Source organism: Gigantopelta aegis, chromosome 3 (assembly GCF_016097555.1).
Source record: "Gigantopelta aegis isolate Gae_Host chromosome 3, Gae_host_genome, whole genome shotgun sequence".
NCBI lineage: Eukaryota > Metazoa > Mollusca > Gastropoda > Neomphalida > Peltospiridae > Gigantopelta > Gigantopelta aegis.
The window spans coordinates 38,520,353-38,536,534 of record NC_054701.1 but is presented as its reverse complement, the minus strand read 5'-3'; the positions used below and the strand labels follow the sequence as shown (position 1 = coordinate 38,536,534).

The window sequence follows — 16,182 nt, the reverse complement described above, 5'->3', positions numbered from 1 at the left end:
AAGCAAGCAAGCAAGCAATCAATCAGTTAATCAATCGATAAAATATGCAAAAATAAATAACAAACAAAGAAACGAACGAATGAACCAATGCATAAATAACTGAACGAAACATAACGGAGTTGCCTAACACCCAAATCCAACACCACCTCAGGCGCGGATTTATTAGGGTGTGTTGGCAGTGCGCACCCCACTCCTTTTAGATGTTTGATTAGTACCAGTCGATGGAACACTCATGAATGCTCGTTACGTTGTATTGTCTGTGTTCATATATATATATCGGGTGAGGGTGAGAGAGAGAGAGAGAGAGAGAGAGAGAGAGAGAGAGAGAGAGAGAGAGAGAGAGAGAGAGAGAGAGAGAGAGAGAGAGAGAGAGAGAGAGAGAGAGAGAGAGAGAGAGAGAGAGATGGAGAGAGAGAGAGAGAGAGAGAGAGAGAGAGATTGATGGTGGATGGGAAACAAAGATCGATCAAACACAGACCCCATCTTGCTAAACATGACAAATTTAAAACCTCAACATATGAGTGTTCCATCGACTGGCAGTAGTCAAACACCTAGACACTGCAACCAGGACCCGAACACCCATGCTACAATCCAGTGTTTAACGACTGAAAATGCTTATAGAAAGAAAGAAAGAAAGAAAGAAAGAAAAAAATGTTTTATTTAACGACGCACTCAACACATTTTATTTACGGTTATATGGCGTCAAAAATATGGTGAAGGACCACACAGATAATGAGAGAGGAAACCCGCTGTTTTGAAACACTGTTGGTGTTTTGTTTGTTTTTCCAAGTTGCACCCCCAGACTAGTCAGTAGAACAATTCGACCCTTGTGCCCAGTTTGGTGATTTCTTGAATAGCCGTTGATCGAAATGTCTGTTCATTGTTATACCCCCTATGGTGTCACCGGTGCCCAGTCTTTCAGCCGTTGGTCGAATACGTCGGGTGTCGGTAAACAGAAGCTATTCATGAATAAATTGTAACCAGATTTTACGACTGTTCAACGCGACTTCTGGAATTTCTCCGGGACAGATAAGTCGGCGGTGACATATGGTCGGCCTATTTCTAAGCCGCCCCAGTAAATTACCAAACAAGGTGATGAAAATATCAGTATAGTTTGTAGCAAGAAAGAAAACATGTACAGACTTGTCCAACCACAGCTATTAGAAAAAACAGCACGCACTAACGATAATTTTACATTAAAAACAACAACAATAACAACAGCAAAACAACAACAACAACAACAACAAAAAACCCACCCAAAACCCCACCCACCAATAACAAAAAAAACTCCACACCAACAACAAAAACAAAATTAAAAAAAACAAAACAACAAACAGCAACAGCAACAAAAAAAACCCTACCAACCAAACACTATCTAGACTTTCTGTTCAGTACAGAAATTAACTGTTTGTGGTTAACAACAAGGAGTAATATAAATGGTATGTGCTGTAGGTGGTACCGGGATGCGAACCGAGTATCCACCAGCGTTAAATATGATGGCTACGCCACCATGACCACACTGTATAAAATAACTAATAATAATAAATAATAATAAATGAAAAACAAAACAAAAGTAAAAAACCCCATAAATATCGGGTAATCAGAATCTTTATTTTGTTTTCACCCACTAAAAGCACTCTACATTTGCTGCCGTATGTTATTGTATATCCAGTCATTCAGTTAGGAAGGAAATGGTTTATTTAACAACGCACTCAACACATTTTATTTACGGTTATATGGCGTCAGACATATGGTTAAGGACCATACAGATAATGAGAGAGGAAACCCGCTGTCGCCACTTCACTGGCTACTCTTTTCGATTAACAGCAAGGGATCTTTTATATGCACCATCCCATAGACAGGATAGCACACACCACCGCCTTTGATGTACCAGTCCTGGTGCACTGGCTGGAGCGAGAAATAGCCAAATGAGCCCACTGACGGGGATCGATCTCAAACCGACTGCGTATCAAGCGAGCGTTTTACCACTGGGCTACGTCTCGCCCCTGTAGACATTTAGCAGTTAAACGATATATATATATATATATATATATATATATATATATATATATATATATATATATATATACATACAAATTGACAGAAATAAACAAACAACTGTCCCTTTCATGATAACACAAAAATGACCGTCTAAACGGAAACGAAAATGACTCTATATGATCGTGTCTTTATGTTGTGTATACCCCTCCCTCAATAATTTTAGGCCGAGTGCGTCCATGTAAGCATGCCCATTGGCCTGTTTCTCATTGCAGCCAGTGCACCACGACTGGTCTATCAAAGGCCGTGATATTATGTGCTATCCTGTCTGTGAGATGATGCATACAAAATATTCCTTGCTATTAATGAAAAATGTAGCGGGTTTCCTCTCTAAGACTATTTGTCAAAATTACCAAATGTTTTACATCCAATAATCGATGATTAATAAATCAATGTGCTCTAGTGGTGTCGTTAAACAAAACAAACTTTCCACGTAAGCATAAGCAGGATTTTGTATTGTGGGTTTTATATATAGACCAAGGCATTCAACACGGGACACTATCATCTCTTACTCTCGATTACGCCCGTGTAACCAACCAACCAAAATATTCCGTATTAATGTCCGAATAATTGTTTACAACAGCAGTAGTAAGTTACAAAACCACATATACGAATGTGGGCCATTATCGTTTATTCACTTTGATATCCAGGCCAACCCAGTTATATAAAGAACAAACCTAGATGTTAAATATATATTATGTATGGTGGGTGATTTGTACCAGGACGTTTTTTTTGTTGTTTTTGGGGGTTTTTTTGGCTCTTGTTACTTTTTAAGTACAACCCCTACAATGTCCCACAGCAATCGGCAATGCCGTGGAGTTTTTAATTCATTTTTTCTTCTGTGGACTATATTCGATTCGATCCCCGTTGGTAGGCCCATTGGGCTATTTCTCGTTCCACGACTGGTATATCAACAGCCGTTGTATATGTCAACCTGTCTGTGGCATGGTGCATAAAAAAACCTTGCTACTAATGAAAAAATGTAATGGGTTTCCACTCTAAATCTAAACGTCAAAATTAACAAATGATTAACTTCCAATAGCCGATGATTAATTAATCAATTTGATCTAGTGGTGTCGTTAAATAAAACACACTTTTGTCTCCTTCTGGGGCGAGACGTAGGCCAGTGGTAAAGCAATCGCCTAATTAGCGATCGATTTAGGATCGATCCGGTTCGGTAGGCCCATTGGGCTATTTCTCATTCTAGCCAGTTCTCTATAGATTGTATAACAAAGGCCGTGTATTTTCCTGTCTGTGAGATAGTGTATATATAAAAACAAAATCCTTCGCTGCTAGGGGGCGGGACGTAGCCCAGTAGTAAAGCGCTCTCTTGATGCGCGGTCGGTTTGGGATCGATCCCCGTCGGTGGTCACATTGGGCTATTTCTTGTTCCAGCCAGTGCACCACGACTGGCATATCAAAGGCCGTGGTATGTGCTATCGTGTCTGTGGGATGGTGCATAAAAAAAATTCCTTGCTACTAATGGAAAAATGTAGCGGATTTCCTCTCTAAGACTATATGTCAGAATAACCAAATGTTTGATATCCAATAGCCGATGATTAATAATCAATGTGCTCTAGTGTTGTCTTTAAACAAAACAAACTCCTTTGCTGGTGTCACGGGGATTCTATAATACCCGTAACTGAATAAAACACGATTGTCCAAATATCTCTCCTAACTGTATATCTATTAGATCTCTCTGTAACGGGCGGTTATACCCTAATGTGGCTCGTCTAGGTATGATCAGAGATAAGATCTTATATAAAGTATATATTATTATAGCACGTTTAGTTCACTAGAAAACATAACAAAAACACAATACACTTTGGAATCTGTATTAACCTACGCAGACCAATGTACTGCCGCAGTAGGTAGTTATTAATAACAACAATAATAACAACCAGGAACTGATCACTTAATTAGTTAATCTCTAGGTGTCTAGTTTACACAATATGCTAATCACTTCACCGTGACACAACAGACACGTGTTGATAATTGAGAAACGCTAACACACACACGTGCGATAATGGAGAAAGAGCTTCCAGGGGAACTTAATTAATAAAGAATTACCACACTATTCCTAACTGGTTAATTTTTATATTAACCCTAAATACTCATTCAATAACCTTGTAATACAGAATTAATACTGGTACCGATCACAATAAAGACAATAACCTACAGTTTAATAGGTCCTCTAGGATACTGGTTAAGCTTTTTATAAATTATTTAGGACAGTGAGCCTACAGATTACTGTACGTCAGATGACCGGCAGCACCGTCTAAAATAATATGGTATAATACAGTATTAAAATATTTAAAAGTCACATCAATCACATCAAGGTTATACACAGAGCAGAAAATATATATTTACCAAAGTCCCGTCTGAACTAATATAGATCGTTCAGTGGACGACGACCGTTCCCCTAGATACCTCCAAATGTTTCTCACTGATATCTCTAAAATCCTAGCTATTTATTCAAAACTCTCAGAGACAGCGAATATCGCCTGGGGGTACAAGGCGGTACCTCACGTATCATCTGAATTCCACAGCGACCAAGACGGCATATTTCTTCTCTTAGATCGCCAGACTCAATGACGCCAAGTCGCCAAATCACGGTTGTAAAAAACCGCACTCGCGGAGGTATTACGTAACTACTGGCCACAAGGCTCCGCATCTGGGCTGGGTGTGTATTAGAAGTACAGCTCGATGACCGTCGCGCAAAGGTATCACGTAACAAGTTGCCCACCTGGGCTAAGTGCATTTGGAACTGCACACGGCCCTCTAAAACAATTAATATCGCCACAGGCGAAAACAAATTAAGAGCATGTTCCGTCACAGCTGGTAATTAAAAAACGTAGCTCATGAAGTGGTAGTCCGACTCCAAATTATATAAAATGTGTGGAGTTAAATAAAACATTTCTGTCTATCTATTGTCGCTTTGGAATAGAGCAACGCCACAAATAATGCGACAAATCTAGGTGATGGAGTATTATAGCGAGAATGATACAACCCAAAGTGTCGTCTCCGACTAAGTTGTGTATAAAGTAATTAATCTTGGTCACCGCTACTCTATTTGTACAATGTATTTTATGTGTGTGATATGGACATCTAGCAGACAAACATTTGCACGATCTGAAAGACCTGGTGATAGAGAGAGAGAGAGAGAGAGAGAGAGAGAGAGAGAGAGAGAGAGAGAGAGAGAGAGAGAGAGAGAGAGAGAGAGAGAGAGAGAGAGAGAGAGAGAGAGACACACACACACACACACACACACAATTACCATCTCTATTTCTGAAGATCAACGTTTATAGACATTTGAATATGTATAGATAACTAATAAGAATGGTTTAATGAATGTCTAACGACACCCCAGAGAAAAAGAAAGTACATGAAACTGATTATTGTATACTAAATAAAATAAAATAAGGAATTACAAATAACATTATGTACTAACGGTGACTCCTGGTAACATAACTGAAAGATGTTACCCCAACTAAAATGTATCTACGTCGTATGTGTTTGTATAGTTAATTTACGTTTCATTAGTAGATTTCTGTTTCGATAGTATTAATTTCAGTTAACGGCCATCACAAAGGGGTAGCCAATAAAGTGTCTTTAAATTGATCACTAAGATAATGTGGAATATCGCCTTGTGAATAAAAAAACCCCAACAACATATAATTCAGAGACCACACAAGCTACTGGCATTTTCTACTTTAGATCCAATGATTTACACATTTTAAAGTTGGACCGCTGTATTTTAATTAATACTGTTATTATGTAACAATATGGGCCATATTTCAAATGTGGTTTTCATTTCATTAAATGTGTATACAGTTTGTAAACTTCCACAGTAATAAACCTGTTTTCTGCAAAGAGATAGGCAGATAATTGATTAAAGTTTCACCTCATTACAATAGAGTAAAATGCAGCATATACATGTACATACAAGCAATATACATTATAACAATGTAATGAGCCACTCTATACTGAGTTATGAGGGACTGTTCGCTAAAAGTATCTAAAAGACAAATAAAGAAAACAACCCAAAATAATACAGTTATTTAGAATATTTACAGTGTTGGGTTCCTGATGTAAATAAAACATTAAGATATACAGTAAAACCTGTCCTAGTGGCCACCTGTAATCAGCGGTCACCTGCCGTAAGCGGCTACTTTTGTCCCTCCCAAACCATTTTTAATGTAAATGCACTCGCAATAAGCGGTCACTTGTCTAAATCGGATCCCAAAGCGTTAAAATACCTGTATTAAGCTGACACAGTAAATGTTGACTCTTAGATGAAAGGAATATTTTAACAACAGGTGCAGAAAATAAGCGATCTTCACACCTTCAGGAATCCTGGTACCCATTCAGTCCCGATACCTCTACTGTATATCAATTAAGAAAGTATGACCAATTGTCCCTGGGTAGGCTAACCTTGACGTTTGTAGATTCATTCATTATGATTATACACCGCATGAAGTAGTAATTAAATAATTAAATGGAAAAACGAACACAAACTTGTCGAGAGCGGTTAAATTAACAAATTCCAGTTGCGCATTATTGTTGAAGGAAGCGACATGTCGAACGTTGATTTATAGTCAACTATGGACCACACAACCATTAATTAGCAGTACAGATAGTAAAAGAAAGAAACAACAACATACATTTTAAAGACTACATACATGTAGCAACCTGTAATCAGCGGTCACCTGTCTTAACCGGCCATTTTTCTCTACCCCCTTGGGTGACCGCTTAAGACAGGTTTGACTGCATACAGTTAAATATACATAAGCCATCTCATAGTATATAAAATAATATATACAAGGGACGCCGGAATCGGAGGAATAAGCAGGGAGCACTACCCTCAGCTCTGGAGATTATACACCCCACACCAACACTCCCGCACCACCTACACCGCCTACACCACCATCTGAAAAGCAAATTACTATATTACTGGCCCCACCAGTTGCTGGGATCTTCCAACGCCTAACAGAGCTATGTTCAACTTTATAATTAATTATAATTCTTAAATGGCGCGTTAAGTGGGTTTCTGCATGACAGGCCTATCGACCTATTCATGAAAACGCGACATGGCACAAACCAGCCACCATAGTTATTGGTCCGAGTATTCTCAATATCTCATAACACTTGTGGAAGCAATTCGGTCACAGGCCACGTTTTTAAAACTACTAGTATAACCTTACACTTAACACGAACTACAGCCAGAGACTCAGGCACAGCTGTTCATTTTTCCCTATGCATACATAATATTTACAGCTGCCTCCCCCTGCCCCTCCCCCGCCCCCCTCCATCCCCTCCTCGTATGTTTCTGACAGTCTACAACAAGGGGTTAGTCTACTGACACGCTTTTGTGGTTCGGAGGCGCGCAGAACGGATAATGTGACATAGTTTTTTGTTTTGTTGTGTGTGTGGGAATATCTACAGCAGACAACGGGGACACGCAAGACTGGGATAGCGTCACAGTTATAGTATATATGTCCACGATCCATAGATCTCTCATATAACAGATAATATTACTAGTCTTCAAAAATCTCCCACATCCAGAACTTGGCGCTGTGATAAGAATCGGAAAATAGGAAATTTAAGTCCATTGTTACTAACGTCCGAGGAACTGGACGAGCATTCGGCGGGAGAAGCTGTTTATAGTTTATATAAACAGTGACAGTGACCAAATATTCCACGGGGCAGACGATGATTGCTTCTTGTTTATAAATAATCGTTCTGGAGTAATTACATTTGTATGCAGTAGTTCTCACATATGTGGAAAATATTTCTTGGAACTTAATACTCTTTTGTTTTGTGGTTTCATTCGGGGCTTAATAACTGTTTTGTGGTTTCAACAACCTTGGTAAAAAAAATTCGTGCGGCCAGTCAAATCGAGGAACATGTCTGTGAAGTACACCTTGCGTAGAATACTGGACTGCAAGACGCTATGGATGGCAATACTTGTGCCACTGCTTGTGTTGCCGTTGCCGCTAATGTACCCAAATAGCGTAAGTATTGAATGATTTTCTAAATCAGTAGACTAATGTTTTACACTAATGGCCCTAAGTAACCGCCTTTACGACTACCATTATCTTAAACGTTTTATGTCCATCGATGTTTACGGGTGAGTGGGTTTACCGTTAGCCGATGATGTTTATATATAATTTACAATAGTAGACGAAATGACTGGTTAATAGAGCGCATCCGTTACCTGAACGTTAATGCTTAAATGATTTTATTACTAGTATCTACTAATCCTACCTCTGTTATTAAAACACGATGTAATAATTGGGTTGGGAAGAACAAATACATCGCTTAATCCATTTAATATTGTACACATTTTAAATGTTGTTTTTCTTGTTGTTTTTTTTGTGTGTTTTTTTTGTTTTGTTTTTTTAGTTTTGCATACAGTGCACTTTTGTTTTTAATGGTTTGATGAACGTATTTTATTGTATTAACATACTCAACTTTTATTGTTTGATTAATGTATACATTTTTTAAAATTACGTGATTCGTACATGTTTTCTTAAAGTTTACTGCCGTTGTTACTACATGTTTACAACATCCGAAACAGTTTTAGATGACTAAAATTTCTTATGAAAGATATCTGTTTGTTGTTCTCATGTTTGTAGTAAGTAGCACATACCGAATTTTACCTTCCAATAATTTTGTACGTATGAAAAAAAATATCATGAAATAAAATGAAAAATTACTGAGCACACAACTTTATCACATAACCGCAAACACTTTAGATATACAAACACTGGTAGCCAAAACGACTCGGAAACAACTTACAATGGCTTGAAACTTAGGAGAGTCCCTTTAACGCACACATTTTTATAGTTTAATTAGCATATAAAAATTGGTTGATGTACATGATTTAACATACATATGATCTTCTATTAACATATACATCTTTTATTTAATTAACACACATTGTCATTTAAAGTACACTTATTTTTATTAATTAGTTTTGTTGTTTTGTGAAAGTAACGTAAATTGTAAACATCCTTGTCGTTTAATTAACGTAGGCCTACACGTCTTTATATTGTTTAATTTAATTAACGTATTTCATTTAATACTGACTTAACATACGCTTCGTTTATTGTTTAATTAACGTACATTGTTTGAGTCATTTATTTTGTTGTAAACATGCACATCTTTTATTGATTTATGTGCACCTATGTACGTGCCTTTAAAGTTCTTATTTGAATAATTACATGTTTTTCAATGAAATAAAATCATATTTCTTCATTTTACATAAAGAATAAGTAGTTATGGGCGTTATCCTTAAAAGGACATTCCTGAGTTTGCTGCAATGTAAGATGTTTCCGACTAATAAAATATTTCTACGATTAAACTTCCATATTATATATATTTTCTTATTTAGAATATCAGTGTCTGTATATTCAATGTGTTTCTGGTCGTCTTAATATTTGTAAGAAGCCCAAACTGGATTCTGTCTTCAAATAATTTCGTACGTACGAAAAAATTATATTTTAGGAAATAAAATGAAATTTAACCTAGTAAAAATATTAGAACGATCAGAAACACGTTTAATATACAGACAATGATATTTTATGCAGAAACATATAACTGATATGTTATTACAATCGTTAAAAAGGCTGTTAGTCGATAACATCTTAAAAGTTGCAGCAAACTCAGGAATGTCCCTTTAAAAAAAGAAGTTAAATATGAAATGTAGCTTTACAGAGACGAAGAAGTTTGTTTTGTTTAAAGACACCACTAGAGCACATTGGCTTATTAATCATCGGCTATAATTGGATTTGGTCATTAAATGTTTGTTAGAGAGAAAACCCGCTCTATTTTTTTTTTATTAGTAGCAAGGGATCGTTTATATGCACCATCCGCCAAACAGGAGAGCACATACCACGGCCTTTTATATACCAGTAGTAGTGCTGGAACGAGAAATAGCCCAATGGGCCCACCGACGGGGATCGATCCCAAACAGACCGCGCATCAAGCGAGCGCTTTACTACTGGGCTACGTCCCGCCCGTTTTTACGGAGACAGATATATTCGGTCTACTTTATCTTGTGAATGTAATCTCACATTAGACTGGATACAGTTCTTGAACGGGGAACTTCGTGAGGCTTAAAAACAGGATAAAGCCAATCACCTACGTCATTTAATTGATTATTTTTAGAGTGGGGATATCATCTTTATCCTTAACTTTCGACATGCTCATGCGATAATTGACCTCGTATTTTGAACACAAATAATAACAAAAAGTCCGCGTTTGGTTAGATGTTGTTATTTCAGCTCCAACGTGGATAGTTATTATGCAGATAATTTACAAAATTGGAATAAAATATTCTGTAAGGAATAAATAACATACGTATTCCAACGAGAAGTAGGCGGGGTGTAGTCCAGTGGTATGTAGCGCTCGCCTGATGCGCGGTATGTCTAGGATCGATCCCCGTCAATGGTGGGCTATTTCTAGTTCCAGCTAATGCACCACAACTGGCATATCAATGGATGAGGTATGTGTTATCCTATATGTGGACTGGTGCACGTAAAATATCCCTTGCTACTAATGGAAATAATGTAGCGGGTTTCCTCTCTAAGATTAAATTACCAAATGTTTGACATGTAATAGCCGATGATTAATGAATCAATGTGATCTAGTAGTGTCGTTAAACAATACATACTTTTTAATCCAATGAGAAATATATCCCAGAGCACATAGCAACATATACATATATACACTAATGTACACTCACAGACCGTTCAGCAGTAACATAGTGTACATATTTCCTTACAACAAAGGGTATATATGTCAAATAGCGTCCATACCTAAAGGATCTCTTCTAAAAATTCTATTACGATTACATACAATAAATATTTTCTTAAAACAATAGGTATACATGTATATGCAAGTCCAAAAATTCAAATATAAACAAATATTATTTCATTCATTTCATTTCGACATATTTATGTTTATATCCAATTAACGTTCAAGCACGCTATCCTGGGTACACACATCAGCTATCTGGGCTGTCTTTACAGGACAGTGGGCTAGTTGTTAGTGAGAGAGAGAGAGAGAGAGAGAGAGAGAGAGAGAGAGAGAGAGAGAGAGAGAGAGAGAGAGAGAGAGAGAGGAGAGGGTACCCAATGAGTCGTTGAAACTCGCTCTGGGTGGGAGCCGGTACCGGACTGCGAGCCCTGGACCTACCAGCCGATGGCTTAACGTCATCATCAGTAACACATATTAATATGCAGCTAGGGCAAGCCATAGCAATACACATGTATCAACGTTACAGTCTTGGTTTCCTAGCTCACTGTGGCAGCGTCAGATTAAGAATCAACTATAATTGTGTTATTTTGTTGAGTCAGGTGATCGTCGAAATAGTGACTTAAGATAATTACATACATTATGTAATGAGTGTAATCTCAATATTAAAACAATTAAAACAGAAGAGAAGAAGAAGAAGAAATATTGTATTATAGTGTCACACGCTATACATAAATCATGGAATGTAAATATGTGTTAAAAAGGTAAAAAGGACAGCATCCAAACATTTAAAATGATAAAATATTTAAAATCAAATGGTGCTAACTTCTAAGTAAAACATAAGACATTATGTGTTTATTATAAAATACAATATTGTTGCTAAAACAGATGTAACTGACACGATGTCTACACGCTGGCAATCCTCCCTTGTCCAAAGAAGACAGTCCTCGTGTCTTGCAGACGTCTGCTGACTGTGACACGCTGACAGAAACTAGCTTTTTTTTCCCAGCATGACATTCAGAATTCATGCCCATTAGGCTATTTCTTGTTCCAGCTAGTACTCCACAACTGGTGTAACAAAAGCTGTGGTATGTACTATCCTGTCTGTGGGATGGTGCATATAAAAGATCCCTTGCTGCTAATCGAAAAGAGTATGCCATGAAGTGGCGACAGCGGGTTTCCTCTCTCAATATATTTATGGTCCTTAACCATATGTCTGACGCCATATAACCGTAAATAAAATGTGTTGAGTGCGTCGTTAAATAAAACATTTCCTTCCTTCAGAATCCGTGACTATCCACCAACACATATCTTTGTTAAACAGCGTTTGCTTCTTGATTACATTTTGGTCGACATCTTGTTTAGTATGTACTAAATCATGCCGGTGTATATACTAGCATACATTTTCTCTTTATTATTGATATATAATAAGGTTGGCTATGTGGCGGGTTTCTTCTCCCATGCTCTATATCGCATGCCCGTAGGAGCGATAACTGGATGGGGACACAGTCTCTAGTGGAGGGGAACATAGTCTCTAGTGGGGTGTAATCGCCGCATTTTTATCTTAATTGCATAGAGTAGAACACCCCCACCAAAAAAACAACAACAACAACAAACAAACCGCAAAACCCCGTATATTTCGTCCACGAGCGGAGAAGGGGGGGGGGGGGCACAGACAGCCCGCCCTACCCCCTTCCCCGGTTCCTACGAACTGGGCCCAATTTCACAAAGCATCGTAAGCCTAGTTTTGCACGTAAACATAAATCTACGACTAAACCACAATTCTTATTACTCTTAACAGTACAACTAACGTAGTTTGAAGTGCAAACATTTAATTTTCTTTGGTCTTTATAGGTAGTACTAAACCAAATAACTTCCGGCTGGGTCAAAGTTCGAGGTGCACCCAACTTTTGATAGAGAAGTGAACACCACAAGTCCTGTGATTGGTTATAAATGTGAGTGTGTTGGTTGTGAAAAATAATAGTTTCATCTGGGTAAAAAAAATGTGCAAGTTTATTTCATCTAGTACCAATGTGTCAAGTAGCCTTGTGCTTGAAACATGTATGGGGTACCTGTGAAAAAAAGTACTCGAATTTTGTGCGAAACTAGGGTAGTCATAGACGCTACCCGTTATCTCAGAAACGAGCAGCTTGACCCCCATTTTTTTCTGATTCACTTTAAGTGTAAGGGGTGGTAGTATTTATATCCGTGGCGTTTATGTCGGTTGATACGTTGCAGGTAGGAGTTTTAGCCACATATGTTACTATTGTCGTCTATGGGATTTGATTTGGTAGTATACACCCTAAAATGCTCCATCTTCCATAATGTTGTAAGTTTCTGCGTGGAATCGTTGCCAAACACGTGTAAACGTATGACCTGAATAATTGCTAGTCGCAGACGTAAACTTTTTTAACTTACGATCTTTTTGTGAAAAAGGCCCCAGTATCTTGGTTTTATGACCCGAAACAGTGAAAGTCGCGTAACGGCTCTCGACTGAGTGATGTGATGAGGTGTCACTTGGAAACCACTACTCGCCGGAAAGATGGCAATCATAGTTCTCCAGAAAAAACCCGCGACGATTCCAGATCACGGTCAGGTCAGGGCAAGGTTACTACTGTTTACCCAAGGTTTTCCAGCAGTTGCTAGGAAACAAGACTGCTAACAGTAACGAATGCCATATGGTCGGCGTATGTACACAGCGTCCGCAACAAAAGACACACTTCTCCTTAATGTTCATAATCACCGCCTGGAAAAAATAGTCCCTTCATGACATTCGTCTAACTTGGAGGAGCGAAGGCCGAATACGCTTGCAAATATCTTCCTTTTTCGTGTTTGGTCTTTGCTCTGCTATATTCAAATGGAAACACTAGAAAGCTATTGATAATAAGAATAATATATTTTAATTGCTCGTCTGCAAAAGACACCAAATGTGGAACTTAAATGTTTATAAACCCCACCTTTGTGGTCAATCTATGCTGATATTCTGGGTGGGTTTTGTTTTGTTTTATTTTTACTTTTATTTTGTTTTTTTAATTCTCAATCATCCCCCCTCCCCCCCCCCCCCCCACCACCACCACCTACTCCAAAATATGCTGTTCTGAATTTTAGCTGCCGTTCACCAAATCGCCGAAAAGCTAATTCGAAAATAAATTTAATACAATTATTTAAAGACCCTTAAATTTGTTACATTTTGTTTGGTTTGACAAACTGATAACTGAACTTGGCTGAAGACTTTGTGCCCAAATTCATAAAAGTGGAAGTGATCGGCCTCGGTGGTGTCGTGGTAGACCATCGGTCTACAGGCTGGTAGGTACTGGGTTCGGATCCCAGTCGAGGCATGGGATTTTTAATCCAGATACCGACTCCAAACCCTGAGTGAGTACTCCGCAAGGCTCAATGGGTAGGTGTAAAACACTTGCACCGACCAGTGATCCATAACTGGTTCAACAAAGGCCATGGTTTGTGCTATCCTGCCTGTGGGAAGCGCAAATAAAAGATCCCTTGCTGCTAATCGGAAAGAGTAGCCCATGTAGTGGCGACAGCGGGTTTCCTCTCAAAATCTGTGTGGTCCTTAACCATATGTCTGACGCCATATAACCGTAAATAAGATGTGTTGAGTGCGTCGTTAAATAAAACATTTCTTTCTTTCTTTCTTTCCAAAGTAGTAGTGATTTTAGGTCCAGTTTGAACACTCAGTGCTGTTAGCAAAAATACATTTCTTAAAATAATGTATTTTAATATTTAAAAAGAAAAAGAGAAAAAACAACGAGCGCCCTTGTAAGTCGACTAAATCGTACCAAGTCGCGTTTTCGCGTTATCATTATTATGACCACGGCTTTTTGTTTGTGTTGCATGTGATATATGTCAGAACGAGGCCACAAACGACGAATGAAAGAAAAAAAGAAGAAATGTTTTATTTAACGACGCACTCAACACATTTTATTTACGGTTATATGGCGTCAGACATATCGTTAAGGACCACACAGATTTTGAGAGGAAACCCACTGTCGCCACTACATGGGCTACTCTTCCGATTAGCAGCAAGGGATCCTTTATTTGCGCTTCCAACAGGCAGGATAGCACAAACCATGGCCTTTGTTGAACCAGTTATGGATCACTGGTCGGTGCAAGTGGTTTACACCTACCCATTGAGCCTTGCGGCAAACTACGAATGATTGCAACGATATCGGATTGTGATATCCCTGGTGTAGCAGGGGGTTGGACATGGGGATCATGTCACCTAATCCCATCTCTTTTCTACCCCCACCACCTTTTATTTTTGCCCATCGCTCCATAACACGACTCGTAAACAATGCAGTTGCTCACCAATATACAATCCTGGCTAGACCAGTGTGTAGTATGAAGGAATGGTGTCAAAATACTATCACACGCGAGACATACAGAAATGGAGAACAAAAGCAAACATCTGGATGTACATGTGATGCAATTAGCTCGAGTGTCCTCTGTCCCTGACCTGCCTATATTATATTTTCACATATAAACAGAACAGGACTAGAGGACACTGCCTTGAGCTATGATGCAATGTTCTCATATCTCACTCGGTCTAACCTTTTATTTATTGATATTTATGTTGGTGCTTACATCCAATTAAGGTTAAAGCACGCTGCCCTAACTCTAACTGGGTCTAACCTTTCATTCATTGATATTTATGTTGGTGCTTACATCCAATTAAGGTTAAAGCACGCTGTCCTAACTCTAACTGGGTCTAACCTTTCATTCATTGGTATTTATGTTGGTGCTTATATCCAATTAAGGTTAAAGCACGCTGTCCTAACTCTAAGTGGGTCTAACCTTTCATTCAATTAGATTTATTTTGGTGCTTACATCCAATTAAGGTTAAAGTACGCTATCCTGGGCACCCAACTATGCAATCTGAACTGTCTGGCCAGCACATTGAATTAGTGATTACATGTTAGTGGTAAGTGAGAGATAATCGAAGTCGGTGTAGTGGCCTTACACCCAACTACACATTGAGTCGTTCAATTCGCTCTGGGCGGGAGCCGGTACCGGGATGCGAACCCAATACCTACCAGCCTTACGTTCGATGGCTTAACCGCTAGACTACTCGTCTAATGAAGTCGGTCCTAACCTTTAAAGCGGTTTCCTTTCCATGCTTGGATCATCGATCTTTCTGACCTTAATTTCGACTAAAACATCTGGCGCACCACAGCTTGTACTTGTATTGATTCTATTTATAGATCTTCTGTAATTGTACAATGTTTTGGTAACATCATACATATTATGTTTACATCTATAGGGGACAAATAAATCAATAATGTTTTAAATTAATCTTTAAAGTTAAATATTAAGGTCACCAACCCTTATCTAGGTGACCTATATTCT

General features: G+C 38.4%; 1 protein-coding gene across 1 annotated transcript in view; it reads left to right on the top strand.

Moving 5' to 3' along the window:
* Positions 1-7,961: 7,961 nt before the first annotated feature.
* Positions 7,962-16,182, top strand: part of LOC121390122 (solute carrier family 13 member 5-like) — a 58,893-nt gene continuing 50,672 nt past the window's right edge. Inside the window, exon 1 of the mRNA XM_041521860.1 lies at positions 7,962-8,072. Within this exon, the coding sequence (XP_041377794.1) occupies positions 7,965-8,072 (108 nt within the window). The 5' untranslated portion in view covers positions 7,962-7,964. The remainder of the gene's footprint in view (positions 8,073-16,182) is intronic.